This window comes from Etheostoma cragini, chromosome 7, assembly GCF_013103735.1.
Source record: "Etheostoma cragini isolate CJK2018 chromosome 7, CSU_Ecrag_1.0, whole genome shotgun sequence".
Lineage (NCBI taxonomy): Eukaryota > Metazoa > Chordata > Actinopteri > Perciformes > Percidae > Etheostoma > Etheostoma cragini.
Genome location: NC_048413.1, coordinates 26,315,889 through 26,339,278, shown reverse-complemented (window position 1 = coordinate 26,339,278; position 23,390 = coordinate 26,315,889). Strand labels below are relative to the sequence as shown.

The following is a 23,390-nucleotide window of genomic DNA, read 5'->3' as shown; positions in this document are numbered from 1 at the left end:
CCACTAAGGTCTATATAAAAGAGACTTCAGATACAGTATTAGGGACCACTAAGGTCTATATAAAAGAGACTTCAGATCAAAGTCATGAAATATGTGTGGCAGGGCCCCTTTAAACTTGGCTTTCAGGGACATTCTCTAAGTAAGAGCACAGTAGTGGACATGAGGATTTACTGACCCTTTTTTCCGCTTGTCAGACTTTATGTCAGAGGAGGAAGCTCACAGGGAGAGACGGAGAGAACTGCAATGAGACTTGATGAAGTAGACTCCGAGTAATAGGCCTGTCAGCGGAGGGAAACCCAGCAGATGAAAAGTTGGACAGCTCAGAGGATGAGGTGGCACTGCAAGCTGTCCCGGTTCTGCATTCATTATGGGCAATGAGGGGCATGTTTTCTTTTAATTCGGCAGGCAGCCATTTGTGCTGATGATGTGATGTGAGAGGCACAGGGAATTTGAATCCTTTCCTCCCACTCTAAATGTCCATGAAAGTATCATTTTATGTTGATTAATCATTGCTAAAACTCCTGATAAAAGCGGCAATAACCGTAACAATGCACAATATGAATATGTGGGACATATATGGGACAAAAACAATGTTCACATTGTTTTAGTGACTAATAGGCTTGGAGAAGTTTTATCAACAGGGTAGCACTAGAGGAAAGGTCGTGGTAATTAACAATTAAAGGTTTATACCCCTGGGAGCCTGAATGTGGAAAGCATAATTCAGGTGATATGGTTTTAAAATAATAACTGGATTTTTGCGAGGTATTTCTGTGATAACAATATTTTTTGACAATGTTGATATATTAATAAAAACACAGAAACCAGCCTGCTGCACCGAGATTAGTCAGATTCCAACTGATTTAAGGTAACTTTTACTCAATGAAACCTATCAAGTGGGTACACTGTGTCCTACCAATGTGTCCTTATCAAACTTATTTCAGTCTCCTGGGCGTAGGAAGCACTGAAGATGTGGGCGGGACAAACTTTTCAACAGAGCATGCCCATGCCTTTTGGTGATAACTCATCTGAGATATGGGTCAACTTCAAGGCTTTCCATGTGGAGAGGACTGTATGAGTCAAAGTAACAATGAGTCAGAATAACTAGAATATAAGGCCTATGTCTAGAAGCTAGATTATGGTGTGGCAGCACCGTGGCTCTGCACATCTGGGAGCCCTAATCAGGGTAATTTGGGGGCCCTGCCTTGCAGTGAATGGTGAGGTATTACCACTCCAAACCAGCAACTGTATGCAAATTGTAGGCCTACCTTTTTTAACTTGATTGGCTGTAATTCTATTACTTCTTATTAAGTACACTCACTGAAACATTCAAAGTAAAGCCTACAGACTTGCCACATTTCTCTTCTACTTTATTACTCTCTGAATGCTTTGTAAGTTTTAAAACGGCACTGTTTTGGTTAAACCTTTAGTTTTATAACTCCTTCAATTAAGTCGTTGCACATAAACGTGATTATCCTTGATTGTGGCTCTATCAGTAACACCGGACATTTAGTAAACAACATTTGTGGGGTTGCCAGGTCAGTCAGATTCATGTCTGTTAGACAAGACACGGTCCGGGTCTGTGGTCGGACCAAAGTTTGGGGGCCCCCTAATGGCAGCGGTGCTTATCTTGCTTATAGGGAAGGCCGACTCTGACCGTGGCTCACTGATTAGCACTGCTGCCTCACAGCATGTAGGCGATGCAGACTACCTATTGGGTGTATGTTTATGCATGCTCTGTGAGACTCTGCCTTGGTGCAAGGTAGCAGTGAGAACGTGGTTTGGACTGTCATTGATTTGGGCATTGTTACTTTATGTGAGCCGAATGGATTAGATGATGGATCACGGACAGCTCTTTGATAGAAGCGCCGAGCGGATGGCCAAAGCACTGATTTTCGACATGTTTCAAACATGGTACAAATGTAAATGGACTGTGTTTTTATAGCGCTTATCTAGTCTCAACTACTAAGCGCTTTTACATAGTACAGGATCCATTCACACACATTCATACACTGTGGCCGAGGCCGCCGTACAAGGTGCCACCTGCTCATCAGATACACACTCACACACATATACACACATCTTAGCAGCATCGGGGGCAACTTGGGGTACAGTGTCTTGCCTAAGGACACTTTGACATAGGACTGCAGGGCCAGGGATTTGAACCCCAATCTTCCAATAGCAGGCGACTGCCGTACCACTGACACACAGCCGCCAATCACAAGTGGGGGAGTCTAAACTAATCATTTAAAAAGTAAAAATAAAAGCATAATATAGATAGATAGATTGAAAAATCCCAAGAAAAATGGGAAATTACTGTGTTACAGCAGCAAAATCAGTCACACAGCACAGAATATGAATATAAATGAAATACTAGGAAAAATATACATACATACGATATTCATGAAATAATAATAGGAATAAAATAAAAGAAAAACTATTTGAATGTATACACAGGAAAGGAAAACAAAATGTGCAACTGCTTAAATAATATGCTAAATGTAAGCTAAATGTAAATAAACAAATTGTGTTTTGTGTAAATTGTGTAAGTGCAGTAGTGTGGTGTCCAAAAGTCTTATCTTATATATATATATATATATATATATATATAAAAACTGTATTAGCTGTGGCGTCCAGGCATTTCAGCCTGGCTTTTGACTGCTTTGGTTCGAGTTTCACACGCCCCCTCCTAAATGTGGCTTATGGAGCCATTTGACTCTACTTTTCCGAACTTGTTAAAACTCAAATGTGTTTCTTTTCATAACAACATGCTTCTCTGAAAAACAAATAAAATCAATAAAAAGAAGATGAAGCCAATACATGATGTGATGAATTACCTATTGTCACAACTAGATGGCATTTGTTATGTAGCACTTATGCTCCTTTTCTCTTCATTTCAATGGCATCAAACCACCTCCACACCACCAAAGTCATGTCTACTTCTACATCCTACTTTCACTTTAAGCAACTGCATGTGTGTTCATGGCAAGTACATAAACACACCTCAGTATTGTCAATATGATACAATGTGGAACACCCATGGAACAATATGTTATGTTTAATATTGTCCTAATGGCCTGATGCCATTAGGACAATATTTCCCTTTACTGGAGGAAAGGTAATTGAGAGTAATCCTTTGTGGGAGATTATATGCAGAGAAAATCCTAAGTTAAATCTTACTATGAACCAGAGTGTTGGATGGACTTAATTTCACCGTGGTATGTACTGTGTGCTTATGTCTATGCGCTGATAAGCACCATATTCTCCTCACCAGACAACTTCTTAACTGTAGCCATGACAAGGCAATGAAAACAAGGTACATGATGGTCTGATGCTCGTACACCGCGTCAAACATTCACACTGTGATCCTGTTTATATGTCAGGATGCTAACATTCTTTCCTGAGCCTACTCATCAACATTACCCTGTTATGTTTACAATAATCCAGAAAAAGAGAGCTCTCACTCTGGCTTTGAGAAACCCAGATCATCTCCGGTATGGGAATATTAGCTGGGATACTGAGGAATGCAGTGTTTGCCCAAGGTTGGTCCAAAATAGTGAGCAGTGCTAAAACGTACAGTCAGTCTAATTATTTAAAGCTATAGTGCATAGTTTCTGTCGCCCCCATGAGGACGTCTAAGTAATGACAAAACTGTTGGCGTGTCCACTTGATATATAGGCCTTTCATGATCGCGCATGTGCTCCCACCCCTCCTTCACACAGTTGCTTGTAGCCAAAGACGACACAGAGGAACAAAAAATGACTCTTCAGAAGAGGTAGTTGCCTTCACACATACTTATGCGCAGGAAAGTCGCTAGACAACACAATCTTCTAAACATTACCGTATCAGAAATACAGAGAGAGTTGTGTGCAGTTGTTAGTCTTAATTCGCTTTGTAGCAACTCAAGACTTGAATGTAACGGATGTTCAATAATGTTAAAAAGGTACGCACTAAAGCTTTAAAGGTTGGATGGATACATGGATCAAATGCCTATGTCTGGTGTGTAATGTCAAAGCTATAACTTTTAATAACAAACCCATAGATGGGCCTACGTATCACCAATCTCTGCAGTTCCTCTCATCAATTTTTTTAGCCTCTTTGAGCTCATGTTTAGATCTCAACAGCTTTGTCTCCAGCAGGAAGCAGCTGTTTTGAGTGAAAATGCCCTAAAAAAAGCCCCTGCTCCCTACCTGCTCAGCACCAAACAGCAGATAGACACAGTTAGAGACTAGCTTGTGAACATGGTAACAGCTAATGAGCCAGATATTTCTCTCAGGAGTTGGTGTAGACCAAACCAGAGCTTAAAAATAGAGTATTTGACTTACATTTATCACCTTACCAAAACAATGTCAGGGTCAGTGTTGATATAAAGACACTCAGAATTAAATGCAGGTTTTAAAAGCAGGTGCACTGACCCTTATATTTCTCTTCTGAAACTGCCTGAAGGCCCTTTTGCCACATGTACTGCAAACCTTAAATTATCTAGACATTACCCAGAGGAGCTCTATGTGAGAACGCGTCATGTCCTGCCTCCTGCACGCCCTGCAGGCTCTTACCCTCATCTAAAACGGTGTATTCCAGTAGGTGAGAACCAGTCCGACCCAGGCAATCTCCTGTTGTGTGCTATGTGTGGGGAAGATCAACTTGATTTGTCACACATTGTCTGGAGATCATATGAGAAACCGGCTTGATACTCGTATAAGGAAAGCAAGTGTTTTCAGTGTTGAACTATTCCTTTGCATCGCTCATGCTTGTGCAAGCCGTGTTATTAAGCTGTCCACTCGGGTAAAATAATCATTATCATCTAATTACTAAGCACTAATAGTAAGAGAAAATTGACAGAGAAATTATGAATGGGAGAATAAGCAGGATTGGATTTCTAGAGACTGAAAGCTCAAGGTAGCGTTTCAGCCCAGAGAGCAGGCGTCGGGGTGGATCGTGATCACAGTTAGATTAGCACACTGTGAATACACGCCGCATCTGCCATCAGATCAGCCATCATGCTCGGCTGTGGCTTCATCTGACTTATAAGAGAGGCACGTCAGCACTTTAAACATCAGGCACCGCTGTTTTATACAGCTCTCTCTCTCTCTCTCTCTCTCTCTCTCTCTCTCTCTCTCTCTCTCTCTCTCTCTCTCTCTCTCAACATACATGAACACACTGCAGTCACCAAAGAATCCTACTCAACTACATTGACATTGACATTGGATAATCCAAGCCATTACAGTCTAAGAGGAAAGTCAATTACGTGGCATGGCACCCGAGAGGTGATAAACAGTGTGTAAGAGACTGGGAGTCTGTGTTGGGCTGGCCTGATGGGGGGGCCGGAAAAAGCTCCGTGTGTGTCAGTAGCTAAAACTGTGACAACTGACAAGAAATGGGTTGTATTTCAACGCCAGCAACGGCAATGCCAGATTAACAAAATGTAAACAATGTGTGGTCTTCATGGCATGCATTAATAGACACTGGCTATAGGAATCTAATTGTTTTTAAATAGCCAATCATTATAAGCATTCTACAACAGTAAGCAGCAGATTTTGTTAATAAAAAATAAATAATTTAAGTGTAAAATTCTCATTTTCCCTTTCTACAATGCTGATGTTAGTTTCATGTTTTTCTGTGACTATTTAAAGAGTTTGAAGTAAGGAATGCACAATTCAGGCATACAATGCAGCCGATGTGCATTTGGGGGTGGCAGTAGCTCGTCTTCTGGTGCTCTTGAGCAAGGTACTTGGAGCGCCTTTTCATGTACTGAGCATGTGTGTGTAATTCAGGCCTGTGTGTAATGTCTATAATGATAAAAACTGAGTGGAAACATTGCAATTCCCCTTGCAGGGTTATTAAAATATAAATTATTATTATTATTTACAAAGATTGAAAACAAATCTTGTCAGTTGTTTTGCAGTGGATCCCCAATGGTATATGTGCCCCCCCCCCCCCCCATATAATAACATATACTGTGCATCATATATTCGTCTATAATGCATATATGTACTTTGTAATACTTTATAGCAATACTTTACGATACTATAGCCGTGCTAGCCCCTTAGCTCCAAAACCCTTTGACACAAAACAAAGCGTAAATCTTTGCTCAAGATTTACTTACTAGCTTTTTGTGGAAAATCCTGGTGCGAATATTTTGGTTGTTGTGCGTTTCAGTGAAACGGCCCATTAAAAGACAGCTTTTACTGAGACATATAGTCTTCACACAAACCTAGTGCTGTCTCAGGAGAGTGGTTCTGTCATCCACAATGCATCATTCGGGTCAGTATAGTAACCACAGTGTGTTAAGGCTGAAACAATGGCGCTCTGTTGTGCCACAGTCAACAATCCACCGACAAGGGTCCCATTTAGAGCTTCAGGGCTCCGAGAGCTCTGTGTTGGAAGCCATGCCGCTGCAGAAATGGACCTTCCCAAGTCCAGATGATTTCACAAGAATGAACCATGGGGGGGGGGGGGGGGGGGGGGGGGGGGCACTAAACCTGTAATTCCAAGGTTTTCATATCTTCTTAACGTGTTGTTTTGCAAGCAACAAATTAAGTTATGCTAATTTGAGTATTTTTTAGATTGTAGCCCATTTTTCTTTTACCATGAATCAAACCTTTAATACCTTTTTTTAAACATACTTATATTGATAAAACTGTTTAACTGAGTATTAATCAGTCAAAATTCTTATTGTCGGGGTAAACGGTAGATTGTTAACATCCCTAGATAAGTCCTATTCGAGATTTGTACATGTTTCTTGCCCTATATAGTCCACTCATGAGTTCCAGATGGCTAATGCAGCTAACAATTTATAGCACATTCCAACAATTGTCTGCAAATCAAATACATCCCGGCAGAGCCCGCTAATTTCCGTATTCAGATCAATGCTAGAAAGCTTCCCAGCTGCTGGGTTAACAGCAGCAGTGAGAGCATGTGGGTGTGCTGCAGTGCAGCAGGGAGGCCTGACACATTACAAAACCACTGTTGCTATTTCTGAAGCTACAGATGCTTATAAGTCAAGAGCCGTGTTGAGTATTATGGCCGCGAAGCCTGGATGCACGTCCGGCTGGTCTCATTAGTGGTAAGCAAAAATGACACATGACATCCTCATTCCCATCTAAATGAGCAGCCGACTCGCTGGAGGCCATTAGGCAAGGTTAGGGAAATAACGTGTGACATATGTGCTAAGCTCTGAAAGGTATCTGCTGCTGCTGGTGACACAGTATGTCGCCGTGAGTGGAACATGGAAGATAGATTACAGTTGGACAGAACCGTTTTCTAATAGCCCCTGAGGGCTAGTTATGTCAATATAATTATTTAATCATTAAATTATCTGGAAAAAACAGAGGTAGAACGAGGTCGTTTTTATACATATCGCATAAAAGCCACAAGTCTTGGCTTTAGGGCTGCGTTTTATTAAAAAATCATGGTAGGAGTGCCAATATCAGTACGCTTAAAATGATACCAAATACAATACTTTATGTGATCTTTTATTCTACTTCCTTCAATATCTACCATGTGAATGGGAGCTTTCAGTTGAGTAAAAGGCCACCACCACTTTTGTTCCAAGGACTTTTAAGTTATATATATTAAGTTTGTAATTTTATACATTTTATTTATTAGAACTTTAATATATTTTGATGTTTCTCTGTTCTGTTACTATATTATAAATACATATAGACTGTATATCAGCATATCTGATTTTTAAATAACCAAATATTCGTATCGGTATTGGCCTTAAAAGTCCTTTATTGGTTGGGTTCTACTTAAAAAGTATATACCCCAGCCCTTGTGATTTCTGAGTTTAATGTATTGCATGCCCGTGTTTTTGTTGTTGTTGACGACAGGAGAGTGTTTACAGTGCATGTGAATGTTACACGTCTGCTGGTCTGTGCCGACTAACGCAGTTCTCTCTCCTGCTTGCACCCTGTGGTCAGTGTCTGTCGAACTGATTCTGAAGTATCAGCTGTCAAAAAAGGAAAAGTTGATTGATTGACTGATTGATTGATTCACTGATTTTGATATTTTGGTCTTGTTCCTTCAAGCGCTTTTAGATTTTGTCCAGTCTAAAGTTACCAGTCGAGGTCACATCTCCCAGAAATGCAGTATTTTCTGGTATTACTGACTAATACATGTCTTTATTTTGGGATAATGAGCTTCCAAACCTCATGGTCCCTCCAAGTCAGCGTCATCATGGACTCTATTAGCTTCTGAGTTACTGCTCATATTGCACGCAATCTCCGCCTTGAGTAAGGGAGTGGAGAAAGAAAGTAAGCCCACACATAGTCACATGATAATGATGAAATATACCATGCGAGGAAAATAATTAGATAATTAAATCATCATTGCAACATAAGAAATAAAGCATACATTGTTCTATAACAAAAATGACATTAACTCAGGATAAAGGGCTGAGGAAATTAGCAGCTACTGGACGGCCGCTCTCTACTCCTGGAGGTAAGCCAGGTTGTTAACTTAAGGAAAGTGATCTGACGTGAACCACCGCCGGAGGATGAGGTACAAAAACTGTGTTGGCACGACCCACAGATGATACAAACGTAATTTCATCAGAAGTAACTCAATCTATTGCAGTTGTTTGAGGCTATTACATAACGCCAGATCTTAACAAAGAGTAGTAACGTTACATTTCGAGATGCCGAAATGGACACCAATGCGGCCCTGAATGGAAAGTTTACTTTTTTAAAAAGTTGCCAAATGTTCCATTGACAAGACCAAAGTTAACTGTGTGTTTTTGTCACTATCATTGCAGCACGTCCAGTCTGAAATACCACTTGATGGCCAAGCACACAGCTGATGCCATATAATATATTGCCATTGATAATTAAGGCTAGACATCATCCTAAATGTTGGATATCGTAATATCGTGATATGACACAAGTGTCGTCTTTTCATGGTTTTCAAAGGCTGCATCTCGGTGACGTAATTCTATCAGACTTACTAGATGTTTAATTATTTACATTTACCCACTTGGTCAATGTTTCCACATTATTGGTGATTATTTATCAAAACATTGTGGTAATATTTTGTGAATTTTGTAGAGTCAACTGTATCATATCGCTGCAACATCGACGTATTGGGTTACAAATATTGTTTGATTTTCTCCACGTGGGTCAAACTGTTTCCAGCCAACATACAAGCCTAAATAAAGTTATATTCTGCAGGCTAAAAAGTACAACTGGTCCTTCTCAATTATTTTTTTTTAAACTACAAAACTTCCCAGCATTATTTGTGAATCTCTGCGCTGGATCTGCCACTTATGATTGACTTTCTACATGTTAAGACCATCTATAAGTATATGATAAACCTGAATTAGACACTTAATAACAGCATCACTGACGGTCAATTCAGAATAGCTTGTTCAAATAGTGGTATTTCATCACATCAAGTTGAGGAAACATTTATCTTGCATTGCCAGACCTATCTCAACAGAGCTGCGTCAGTGCTCGAGTATGGTCTGGCTACACCGCCTAATTATCCTGGGACAGGGGTGGTGATGGTGCTGTGGATGTGACACCTGCCTGTGGTGGGGTTTGAGTCCCACAGCAATACATCCACCACAATCACACCAGAGGTGCGCGACCTCTGGAGTAAAAAATATAATCTAATAGACAGGGGAAAAAACGTCCTGGCTTGATTGTATTTCTTTCAACCAATCACACTGTTCTGGGCAATGCTAGGCCCTGACATCTGGGAGAGGGGAGGGTACACAGAAATGTACATCCATTGAGTCAGACTAATGAAACATAGACAAGAACCAGCATCATCCTCCAACAGCACTTTTAGAGAAACCTCATTGGACAAAGGATAAATAGCTAACTGGTTTGATCCAGTCTATTTAAATTCTCCTTCTTTGTCCCTTCAGTCGTACCCAGCGTGCCCCAGACTACAGTAACTCATCATTGGCTTCCACTCTTTGACAGTCTTGTGACGCATGAAGGACCTGCATGCTGAATCTTTCTCTCACACACACACACACACACACACACACACACACACACACACACACACACACACACACACACACACACACACACACACACACACACACACACACACACACACACACACACACACACACACACACACACACAGCATTCAACTTCTAGGAATATTTCATAAACACCTCAAGATGCAGTCTGTCACATACATTTTCTTTATGAAAATTAGACACCTTCTCGTGTTTCTACAGTTAAAGTATCTCATTTGCGTATCATATCAAGAACATGACAACTGTTGCCAGGTAAAGACTGTGAGCATTTAAAGGTGGGAGCAGTGAGCAAGGAGAAGTAGAGATAGTAGGAGAGAGAATCAGCACCCCAGAAGTGGGGAACAAGGTGTTCTGTATCCAATGTTCTCACCTTGTTAACAAGCAAGCACCTGTTTATCACACAGAATGATTTAAGTACTATATATAAGCTCCAATGTTACACATTTCTCATCAATTTCTCATGTGTGTCTTCCCTGCACGTAATGTGTATGGAGGCTAAATTGTGGACCATCTTGCTATGGGATTGCACCAACAGCGGTGTGTATGTAATACTGGATGTTCTGATATTTGGGTACATATAACGACTTCAGAGAGCTGAGGATAAGAGCAGGTGGGCGGGTGTCAGATCTGTGCAGAGCACCAGAACGAAAACACAGACACATCACCGACAGTATGATAACACTACCCCAAACACACCAATCTTTCTCAGGTGTTTCTGTGATATGAGAAAAACTTTTAAAATACAAATGTTTTAAAATACAAATATGGCCAAAACACCTCTGCATGTGGTCTGAGTGATCAGATCTCGATGTGTCTTGGTGCATTCACACCTGTATTAAGAGCTGTCCACTTGTGATTGGATCATCCAGAAGGCATGGTAATGCCAGGCTTGAACAGGGCTACTGTCTCCACTACGTCTGTCTGTCCATCACTGTAGAGGGTAACTAGTGTTGGAAAGTAAGACAGACAGACAGACAGACAGACAACTCCATCTTAAATTAAATGGGCCTAAAGGTGCAAGGTACACAGGCAATGACTCTTAAGTGTTTTAGGATAGATTTCTTTCAGTTGTCACACTTGTTGCTTGTGTGTTTTAATGTTGAGAGCTGTGATCAATTTCCCACCATACACAACAAATAACAGACTTTATCAGCGATATCATCACAGAGATAATGACTGGTCTCTGAATCAGCTCTGCCTGTGGCACATCATATCATACTATAGCTGTAGCTGTTGAATAGAGACCAGAGGTGTTAAGCTAGGTGTGTAACATCGTTCCCCTAAACAAGGCAGCCGTTCTTGCCTGGAAGCTGCTATACTTTGCGCTGTGTTGTCGTTTGGAAGCCTGTTGTGTTTTCATCCTCGTGCACTTGGCCACAGCTTCAGTGCAGAGATTAATTCCTGATGCATGAGCATGAGGGCATTACACAACACTATTGTTACAGTTGCAGCTGATGTACCGGTCCCACTTTCTGTGCTGCATGCAACAGTAAATTAATGCTGCACTGCTGCTGTGATGTGATGCCGCTAGTCAGATATTTTCTGTAAGACACCGTTAACCGCAATCGGTTTTGTTCCGTTTTGGTGTCCCATTGTTTAAAGATGGTTTCATGGAGGGACGAGCACGCAGCAAGTGGAGTGTCTTGTTGAATTGGACTACGAAACAATTTACTTGCTAGTTCAATTGTTTAGATTGCAAAGAGATTACAAGGAGAATGTTACAATTTTTGTTAATTGTCTAGTACCGGTATACACCCCTAATTTAGAAGAGGCTACCTCCCCCCAGCTAGTGCATCACCAACTGCAGGTGGGAGCTAAATAAGCAAAGCTACTTGTTGGCCGTCTCTCTTCATTTCTGAGAAACTAGTGTACGCTGTTGGATCTCGCACCACAGATCCCATACTGGAGCTGTGTGGCTGTCAGACAACCAAGACAAGAAAAGGCAAAGTCAAAATGAACCACATGAGTGTGTGACTGCCAACTGAGACTGCATCAAAAAGCCACCTATCTGCTTCAACAGAAAGAGAGTAGATAAGTGCCGGGACTTTGAAAGGAGGAGGATTTATTCATTATCACAGGGGTCAGGGGTGTTTTTATGTTACTGCTTTGAGCCTCCTCTGAATCCTCTGGGTTTACTGCTTTTCTTATACGATTTAAAAAGGGAGCATTGTCTGACTTTTCACTGACAGAATTATTTGATTTTCTTTCTTCTGAAGCCGTGCACTCACCTGAAGGGCTATTTCAATAAGGTCATTTGCTTTGCCAAATAAATCATCATTTCTATAGGTTATGATAACACTGAACTAACCAAAGTCATTGCTGAGATCTGGGAACAGGAGGACATCTCGACAACAAAGTCTAACGGGACAATTATAAAATCAGACAGGTTGTAAACAAACAGTTTATCCTAATTATCTAGACCACTTTTTTTTGTAAGTCAAACTGAAAGTGAGTGCACCTGAAATGTTGCTTATAATTCAAAAACAACTACAGTACGTCCAAGTTGAAGCAGGAAATGCGTCTGCCGTGGACGGTTTGGGCAGTTATTCTACTCTTCGTCTTGGCTCATGGATGGAACTGTGTAAATATACCAATTAAAGATGGCTAAAACTACAAGAATAAGACCCGAGTTGTATAAAAACTGTAATTTCCTTTTAACAGGGTACTCATTAAAAAAAGAACATTCAAAATTGATGCAGCAGAGGCTTAGGCATCCTGACTTTTACTTCCTAGATTGAGTCAAGCCCCCCAAAAAAAGTCTTTCAAACTCCACAGTCCCAGTTTGTAACACAGGCTTTTCTTTAAAAAAAATTCAATTCCCAAGCTGAGATAACCCAGATGACATCCTCGGGTTTGGTTTCATCCCAGACATGAAAAAGCTCCTCAAGAGCCTCAGAAGTCATTAAACAACAGTTTACAGGCTAAAGTAAATTGGTGTTAATAAATGAGTAAGGTGCCCATTTAACATTGCCGTGATGTGTGTATTGAAGACACCTCTACAGAAAAGTTTATTAAAGAGCTCATATTATGCTCATTTTCAGGTTCACAATTGTTTTTAGAGGTTATATCAGAGTAGGTTTATATGGTTTAATTGTCAAAAACACCATATTTTTGTTGTACTGAAAATTGCTGCAGCTCCTCTTTTCACCCTTTGTGTTGAGCTCTCCATTTTACCTCCCAGGTGAGGCCTCTCACTTCTATAAAGTGATGCATGTGCGTCATGGAAGTAAAGGCGGGACTCTAATAGAGCTGTTTGGAGCAGTTGTTGAACAGTGTTTTCTCTGGAAGATGTTATATCCCTTTGGATGAACTTTTTTTTTTCTACTTAAAGAAAGGAGATGTGATTAGGGTACTTATCTTTTTTTATATATTTAATGACCCTGTGGACATGTGGAGAAACCTGCCATTGCACAAAAAATACCTTAATAATAATGTTAATAACTGTCAGACTTCAGACAAACAGGATTAAAAAATACTTTGATAAAAAAAACTTTGATGTGTGACAGCTGGCAAGACCTTGGTGAAATTCAAATAATAACAGTAAAGAAATCTTTTGAACATATCAATTGTCTGTCAAAGCTTAAATGAGTCAACATTTCAAATGTGTCACTACACAGGTATACTACTGATCACATGTCATAGTACATGAACATTAGGACTGCTAGTTTTAAATAAGAACACTGGGACATTAATACAGACTAGAAAGTGAAAACTAGTCATTTCAGTGCACAGTCTATGTTGTGGCATCGTGGAGGTAAATGAATCCACAACTTACGGAAGCTATCGGGTTAAATCTCTGAGTTACCAGAGGATCACATCAGCAGCTACAATGCAAAGGAAGTAATGAGTACGCTGACATTAGATTTTGAATGTAGCTTCCTTATCTCTGGTTTCAAGCCAATTATTGCATGCTTGGGCCTTGGTTTCTTAAACTAACAGCACAGAAGCAGTAAAACAAGCAACCGCTTTCATCACTGATTGCAAATGTAAACTGTTTCAGCTTTAAGAGGAATCCCCTGAGGCTGGAACTGTTGGAAAACCCTCTCTCTTGCTCGTCTCTCCAGCTAATTTGGTCAGAATCACCTGTATTCTGTTATCAATGTTGAAATAAACACAGATTGTTACAATAGTCAGTGCAGGATGCGGTTTGTTTTATTCCTGGGAAAGGGTCACGTGACCCAATCAGGAGGCGAAAGCTGGCGTCTGCGTCGTCATTTCCAAAAATCTCCGTTTGTGCTTGTCCAGACTAGGCAACCTCTGAGATTTTTTAAAACCAAAACGGGGCCAGGCAATCCCCGAATAGCAAAAAATATAAATTTTTTAAACCATAACATAGTACAGTCAGAACTTGCAGGCAGCAGATCAATGAGTCTGGTGGTCTTCAACTAACCAGTTCAACAAACCCAGACAGCATAATGCAGTCTCAATAGGCCCTCTAACCCCTACAATAGATAACCTAGAAGAGTGCTTCCACTGCCAATATGCCGTGATACACATCTACTAACAAGAGGAAATGGGGGCAGATAAATCATTTTGTAGCACTACATATCAAGGTCTGCATTGCAGACTGAGCTGTTCAACCGAGCGTTATCCATAAAAAGGCTATTAATAGGTCATTGTCTAGTCAGCAAAACGGAATCACAGGAAAGTATCTTCAAACCAGTCACACACACAGCCACAGTCCTACACAGGCTCATAAATAGTTGGAGACATCGTAGGGATCAATACACAGGATGTCTCAGATTGCACAGAGCGAGGCCACTACAGCTCAAAACAGACCCCAAACCACACGTAGACCCGGAGATGTAATACTAGAGCTCTGTATTCACCTACCAGCGCTGCAAAGAGCAAGCCAAGGACAGGGAGGCTGAATGTTAAAATGCCTAGTCACTTTAGGAAAAAAACTAAAAAAAACAAAAAACATTCAAGCAAAAGCGGCTGAGCCATTACCACCAGCCCAGAATCTGAGGCATGCACTGTGGCAATTAGGGGTGTCGATTCCCTTTGACTTTTGAATTTAAGTTACTGATTTGATTTAATAAAAATAAAAAAACACAAAAAAACAGGGATGGCATTGACACAATAAGAGCCACTAGATGGCAGAAACCCAAAAATAGTTTGAGTTTCTCAGAGTTCTTTTTTTAGTGGTGCAATTGAATGCACCATTAGTTTAATGATGTGTACCTGAAGGCACCATAGAGTCTCGTTGGAGGCCCCACACTTCACATTCGTTGTTTGTTTACATAACTCACGGGGAAGCCCAAATGTTGCCACTCCGGTGACTTCAGGAAAGCAACTCCAACTCCAGCAGTGGCCATTTTGTCTGAAATACTCACGCTGCATGCTACTGGTACGCTAACATTACCCGGTGTCTTTAGCTGCATGCTACCAGCCTGTAAGCTACGCTGTGTTTGCCGTGGGCTGTTTCTTTCTTTGGACGTGCGCAAGTAGGCGGGTATGGAGAGAGAAAAAAATACTGGGGGAAATCGCCGATCCTGCTCCTCGAAAAAGTCAAAAATCCACCCCACACACACACTAACGCAAAAATCTGAGAATGAAGACAGATGGAACAGTCCGTCCATTCATTTGAATGCAGAACATTTTTCTGGAAAACACTGAATATTTCAGAAAATATGAAAGGTACAGCATGAAATTGAGCAGAATGTTTTGATGTTTGAATGAAGTTTCTATTTGGAACTAGAAAAGTGCTTCAAGCCTTCACACCCAATAACCCCCCCTCCAAAAAGAAATCAGCTAACAAATAACACAAGCTCGCTGTTAAAAATGTGTTGTTCCCAAGTTTAAGATGAAATAATCCTGACAAAGCTCCTCTAGAACAACAGGAGAGACAGTTTGTTAACACTAAGCGGTACTAACAATGAAAGGTAAACACATTTCTCTCTCTCTCTCTCTTTTCCCTATCTCTAGATAGGGAGGGAAGAAAATAGGAAGGAAACAACACTTCTGTTTCTTTTTGGTACTCTGGGTAAGTAATCCTCTGGAACACACACACACACACACACACACACACACACACACACACACACACACACGCACACGCACACGCACACGCACACGCACACACACACACCCCTTGGTTTGCTCTGGCGTGTGTGCAATTTAGGGATCATCAAGAGGTTTTTGAAGGTCAATATTTACATTTTTGAATTTAAAACTGTTGTCGCCAATTTTCAACCTTTAATCCATTCTCATAGTAAAAACAAGTTATTTGACAGAATGCACTCTTGTCATGATGGATACGCTTCTGAAACAGCAACAGACCATTAGAGTCAATCCAGGTTAAAGGATTCCAATACAACCAGTGTACAGTGTTCCAGTGTGCAATCAACCTGCATCATAGCCATTATATCAGAGGATGCCACTCAATGCAACACGTCTGAATTCACGACCAGGGCTAGCCTGATATAATGGTTTGGTCATACACTGCCATAACAATGCAACCCTCACACGGTGATATGCACACAAACACCATGTCTCACTTGTTAGCAGGTGCAGCCCGAGTGGATTGCCAAACAGAAAGCCTTCCAGGGCTACATACGGTACAGTGGAGGAAGCCAGCCAACAGGCACCAGCCAGGCTAACACAGCTAGCAGGTTGCATGCACACAATACCTGCCTGCAATGCGTGACACGACAAGAATCAATCACACATTTTAATCAAGAAAGCAGACAGATCTCCCTCTCTCACACACACACACACACACACACACACACATAAATACATTTTCAGGCAAGGACACGCTCGTCCAAATCCATTGTCTAGGAGTTTGGCGTGGAAACACAGAGATTAATGAAAGGATGGGTGGATGTATAGATGGATGGATAGATAGATGGATGGATGGATGGATAGATGGATGGATGGATGCAGAGGTAGATTGCTCACCGGTTTGCTTTCTTCCTTTCTCTCCACCTCTTTCAGCACATTATCCAGGCTAAGTGTGAGTGTGTGTGTGTGTGTACATGTCTGTGTGTGTATGTGTGTATGTGTGATGAGCCGGCAAGGATACACACTGCTACATCCCCTCCTCTTCCTCTCTCTGACGATCCCTCCCTCTTTCTCTGTCCTCACTGGGATTTATTTGATTATTTCCACTCTGCCTCTCTCACCCTTTCTTTCTCTCTCTATCTCTCTCTGTCTGTTTCTCTCTCTCTCTCTCTCTCTCCTCACAGCTGATAGAGACGCCCTGCTTTTGTCGAGGCTGTTTAATTCGCTGTGTGTTTCTCCCTTCCTCTAGGACGTGTTATCCTCGCTGAAGTCGTATCACAGATTGTTTGTGGTGATGCAGGCAGAGCCAAAAAAAGCAGAGTAAAGAATAAATGGAGTGCCTGCCTTGTATGTTAAGAGCTGATATCTGGACCGTATAATGCTCCCCCCCCCCCCCCCTCTCTCTCTCTCTCTCTCTCTCTCTCTCTCTCTCTCTCTCTCCCTGTCTTTCACTACCACAGTGTCGCTCATCCGCCTCTGTGTCTCGTGTGATGCAGCAGCACTGTAGGCTCCTCCCTGGAGAGACAGCGGTGCCACACAGCTGAGAGAAAGAGAGGGGGATGCTGGGAAAAGAGCGGTGGCAGTGGGAGGGGGAAGAGGAGGGTGGGGCTGTGGGTAGGTGGGCGGTGCTTGGCGGTGGTGGGGGGGGGGCTGGGTGTTCAGCCGGAGAATCCGGTGCAAGGCAGGGCAGCCAGCACTGAGCACATCATCCAGGATTTTAAAACCCCCCTCCACACAGACGGGGGTCTGTTCACTCCTTACTACACACACACAAGCTTCTGCCTGAGGTAGCCTTGTCTATTGGCACACACACACACGCACACGCGCACACGCACACGCACACGCACACACACACACAAGGCAAGTAGCCTTGTCTATTGTTGACAGCTCTACCTTATGATCAGGCCTTTGCAGACCCCTGTTTCAGTTTAAAGCGTACATATTACTCTGATTAAAAGTTCTCTGTTTTATTTTGTTAACATAAATTCACCATAAACATGTGGAACAATGCCAGTGGTGTAAGTCACCAGTTGTATTTGTTAGGAGTGTCCTCAACTAAGAATTGATTCACGTCTACGTCAGATCAAATGCATGTGAGGACAACGCGTGGGAGACATGCTCCGCAAGCATGCGTGAACGCGTCTTACTCAGCGAGCGCTTACATGGATACATATGCATGCGTAAAAGCCGTCACATGCAGCACACTGTTGTAAGGATGTCTACACTCTTAAAGAAAGGAATCTAATAAAATAAACAAGCCAAGTTAGCCATTCTGAGCTAATGCGTGCAAACTACTGTAGTAAAACAAAAACACGGAGGATCTGTGATCTCAACCAGCCTGAACCAACGGCCCACACACTTATATTAACTCCCATAGTAAAAACCTCTTAAGATACATCTATGGGGACAACAGTGCATAACGCTAGCTTCACTTTTTCTACCCTTCACAATAAAAGCCCAATTTAAGACTGGCCACTGAAATCAGAGGCAAGCTGTTGCAACTCATACAGTTCTAATAACATTACCTCCGTTAATTAAATCCATGCTTCTAAGCAATGATGTAACAATTTTACCTTCAAATAACTTTATAACCAGCAGTGGTCAAAGCAATCGACTAATGCAATTTGGTAGTTACTGGTGTAGCAAGACTTATTGCCATCGTGAGTTCTCTCTGCACAAACAGAGACAGGACAGTGTGCTCACACACACACACACACACGTTTTCAACATAAATACGCAGCTTCACCGTGCGCATCTGGTCCGCCTGCTTTTCTGGCACGTCATGCTGCTCCAAAACTCCCAGCACACTTTGCCAAACATTTCAATAGTGAACAGAATCCAACCGCCAGCGTGGCTGTCTGTCTCTGGTGTGTGCCAGACATCGAGGTCCCAGCGGACTGCTGCTTTTGATGGGAGAGTAGATTTGTCAAGCACCAGCTGTGTGAATCACCTCACCTGACACTGCTCATGAGACATCCCCTCACCTCTCTCCCCTGCCGCTGAATGCAAACCATGAACATCCAACAATAAGTAAATAAATCTAATCATCCATCCGTGCTTCATTCGTGCACCGCCGTTGGTCCATGATCAAGGCAAATGTCTGTGCTTAGGTAACATGTCTGTAATAACAGCGGGACAGTCAAGTGTCTGTTATTTAAACTGTGAAAGTCAGTCAGACTACGTTTACACGCGGTTGACAATTTTCATGAACAGACATTTCAACCTGTCTGTTTTTCATAATACCATTGTGCACAGCTGTCAGTTTTTAGAAAAGCGTTCATTTACCAATCAGAATCAGAATCCTAAAAATAGCAACAGCAGCAACTGTCACTCCCCAAAGTAAGTCGAGTGCAGATTTATCGGTTTAGTGCTTCACTTTGCGACAAGTAGCAAACAAGATGCTAACAAGAGACTTCTTTAATGTCAATACAGTAAAACTTGTCCTTCTTAACCAAGTTCCTTCACTGCTGGCTACAAGTTAGCATCAAACACAACAAAGACTGTCACTGGAATGGCGTTTTGAGCTAATGTTAGCAATCAAACAACCATAGATAGCTACAACGTTTTTGAAAAAATTCCCATCTTCTGTTTTTGTTTTTAATGACAGAAGTTTATTATTTCATGATTTCACAATTTTCAGTATGACACGTTATGCTGCATTATGTTTAAATCTGAGCATGCACGACTCAAATCTGCACTCGACTCACATTGGGGAGTGACAACAACAAAACACTTTCTCCCTCTTCTCTTCCTCACTTCCTCAGCTGCCTAAACCTCCGTTGGATTTAGTTTACATGCAAACGTGCAAACAAAGACTTCAAAAATCTCCACTCTGGCTGGAGTTTTTAGAAAGACTCGTTTTCAGAGGCCAATTCTCTGCATATTTGACACAAGATTCGATCTAATTCAAATTCAGGGAGAAATCTAAACTTTTAATAGTAGGCTAAAACTATTGAGAAGGCACAGTACAAGTTCTGCATTCAAAGTCTCAATGGAGGACAATTCAAGACCACACCAACCAAAGTCAAAATATCTGCACAGCAAGATCTCACAAATAGAAATCAGAAATTATGTTATTATGTTTTTTTGGTCATTTGGAGGAAGTGGTTGTTAAATGTTTCAACAGCTTCACAAAGCATTAGCAACTGCATATTTCATCAGGAGATAGCAGGACTGAGTTAGCCTTGAAAAAATAGGACACACAATGTGTCCCCTCCCTCCTCCACTCTGTCTAATTCTTTCTTCTCTTCTTCTCCTCCCTAAAAACAGCTCTATGTTTCCTCCAAAAAAGGATTCAAACGGAGAAAAGACACAGCAGGAAGCCACAGATGTTAGTGTTACATATACTATATTGTACAGTAAGTACATCACCCACAGAGCACAACAAGCAAAGCTTTACACAACACATACATACTAACTTGGTGTGTGTGTGTGTGTGTGTGTGTGAGAAATACTGGATATGTGTTTATCCTTCATTACCTACCTACAGAATGACACGCTGCACTTCACACAGTAAACCAGTAGTCTGCCTCAGCACAAAAGAGCAGGGCTCCATCCCACCACACACACACACACACACACACACACACACACACACACACACACACACACGGGAGTGCAGTCCGCATGCTGCTGAAACATGCTGTCACAGCAAATAGATAGCGAGGGAGTGCGGCAAACAACATGGGAGTACATGGGAGACACAGGGCAGAGCAGCAGTGACTAATCACTTTTACACAACAATAACTGAACTGAAAGCAAAGTTAAAAAACAATCTTCAGTCTTGCTTGCATAGAGCTTGCCATTTATAAATGGAACAAAGGCTAACAGATTATCCCGCAATAGCATTTGATCAAATTTCTACTCTAACCTAGTTTAACAGCGCTGGTTACACAGCATGGGATCTCACAGTCAACGGGACTCTTGGAGGGGGATGGAGAATGAAATGGAAGTGATTTACTCACTGTCCTCTCCAGGGCAGGGCATGCCAGGCCGCTCCGGGATGCTGGGGAACACTGCAAAAGACAGAAAATAAAGGAAACTGACCATTTCAATCTGCTTTTTTTTCTGTGTGAAATGTGACAGAAATATGCAAAGGTCACGGAAATTAATACCCCAACCCACACACATATGCAATCCAGTTGATGAACACCCTCAAGTTATTGTATTAATTGAAAAGTTGTACAAGAAAAACCATGAATACAGGGTTGCATTAAGTTTGTATGACTGTGTGTCATTCCTTAAATGTTGCCATGCTTGCTAAGGTATGTACCGTTCTGTGGTGTTTTAGCTCTCCTAAAGTTGTCCGTTGTGGCAACTAGTAATTATAATAATTATTATAATAATAATTATGAAATGGAAATTAAAGTATGAGCAGACTCACCATGCAGCAGCAGTCCAGACCTCTTGGTTCGACTGTAAATACGAAAAGCCTCCTCCAGCTCCATCTGGGACGAGATGGTACAAGGGTCCCCTAAACACACACAAACACACACTCTCAATACATTAAATCATCCTTGTCAGAAAGCGAGTAACCTACGCTCAATACTGGGCTTGACTATATCCTGTGTGCAGTGTTTTCCATTGGTTTGTTGAAAACTTAGGTGTGGATAATTGGCGGGTTTAGGAGTAACTCCCTGAAGAAAATGCCACGTTTTTCTATTTAAAAAGAAATGCAATTTCCCTAAACATTGTGTGTCTGTGTGTGGAAGGATATGAGCATTTTAAGGTAATCCGCTGTGCAGTGGGATGTGGCAGTGATGACTTTTGGACTTTGTTGCATTTTTAAGCCAGAGTTCAGCGTACAACTTGTCCATTCTGGACAAGACAGAGCACGCAGACCGATGTAGAGTATCTGACGGCGCGGCACACCCACCTTCATCATCGATCCATTTGAGCGTGATGGGCTGCTGCTTGGCAACGCTGCACATCGTTCTCACCTCCTCCTGCAACTCCACAAAGTTTACCGAGGCAGCCAAGTCTGCGATTAACATGTGCCTGAACGAACGAACACACACACACACGCACACGCACACGCACACGCACACGCACACGCACACGCACACGCACACACACACACACACACACACACACACACACACACACACACACACACACACACACGCACACACACGCACACACACACAAAGTAGTCAAGTTGTGGTCACATGTCAAGCTAGAGTTACTTTGTGTGAGGGGGCCAGAGGAGTCGACATCAGAATAAGGAATTAATTCACTATTATAGCATTTTTAAGTAAGAAGTTTACTTAAAAATGCTATAATAGTGAATTAATTCCTTCCTTTGGTCGTATGGTATAAACGGGATAACGAGAGAGTATTTGAGGCATCCAGAAGCAGGAATTTATGGCTGGCCTCGGTGGAGGCAACTCCATTGCGCGTTAGACGCTTGTGGCCTCCTCGTCATCCACTAATTCTCTGGTTATCTGAGGAATCACTTATCATAGGCAAACACTGGAAACACGGATTTCACAATAAGTCAGCCGGCGTTGCTACTACATACCACTGATTTCAAAACTGAAGCTGTAAACTAGACAGTTGGGACACGTACAGGTTCAAACCAATGGCAATAAATTATTTGTTTACAACTGATTTTTTAATGCTGAAATAAAACAGAAAGCACAAAGTCACTGGCCTATAAGTCCCCTTATCAGTGGTTTTAAATGAGGGTGTGTGCATGTTCAGTTCCAACACTTTCACTGCTCTTCTGCTGGCTGAATAGGATACTGTGGTGTATATTAATGCAACAGTGCAGCTGCTGAGAATCTAGGTTTGAATGGAGACTGGGTCACACATGCAGCCAGGTGTGTGTGTTTTTCGCACCGTTAGCATAGATCACCCCCTGATACATGCTTCTGGAGGAATAAGTGCAGGAGCTAGTGACTGGGCCCATGTGAGTGAGTGTTTTATGGCGAGTGTTTGTTGGACTCTGACAAGGTGGAGCAGAGACAGCTTGCATCCCAGCAGGCATTGCTCCACACGGCCAACACCCACACAGGTCAACGTGAAATGATATCGCACTCACACACGCGCACACGCACACAATGGTAAAAAACGGGTAGAACGCATTCAAGTTAGCATGTCATTCAGAATCAGAAGGGTTGGGTTTAAAGATTATATAAATCCTAACTGGATTAGCCTGTGTTTAATGGGGCCACGTACCCCCACAGCTGCTGTGTACACACACACTCCCCTCTAAAAATACATTTGAGTGTATAACCGAGCTGAGAGTCGAAAAGCACTTCTGACCCAAATCAGAGTTTGGAGAAAGTTCTAGTAAACTGCTGCCACTGAGAAGTAGCAACAGGTCATCAAAAAAGGAAAGTTAACAACAGGTAACAATAGCTAACAACATTTAACAACAGCTAGCAACAGC

The 23,390-nt window shown here is 41.9% G+C and overlaps 1 protein-coding gene across 1 annotated transcript in view; it reads right to left on the bottom strand.

Annotated features, from left to right (window-relative positions):
- Positions 1 to 23,390, bottom strand: part of prkcz (protein kinase C, zeta) — a 94,560-nt gene that overhangs the window by 68,505 nt on the left and 2,665 nt on the right. Inside the window, exons 2-4 of the mRNA XM_034875833.1 lie at positions 21,873 to 21,994; positions 21,381 to 21,470; positions 20,962 to 21,012 (exon numbers count right to left, since the gene is read on the bottom strand). Coding sequence (XP_034731724.1) covers positions 20,962 to 21,012; positions 21,381 to 21,470; positions 21,873 to 21,994 — 263 coding nt within the window. The remainder of the gene's footprint in view (positions 1 to 20,961; positions 21,013 to 21,380; positions 21,471 to 21,872; positions 21,995 to 23,390) is intronic.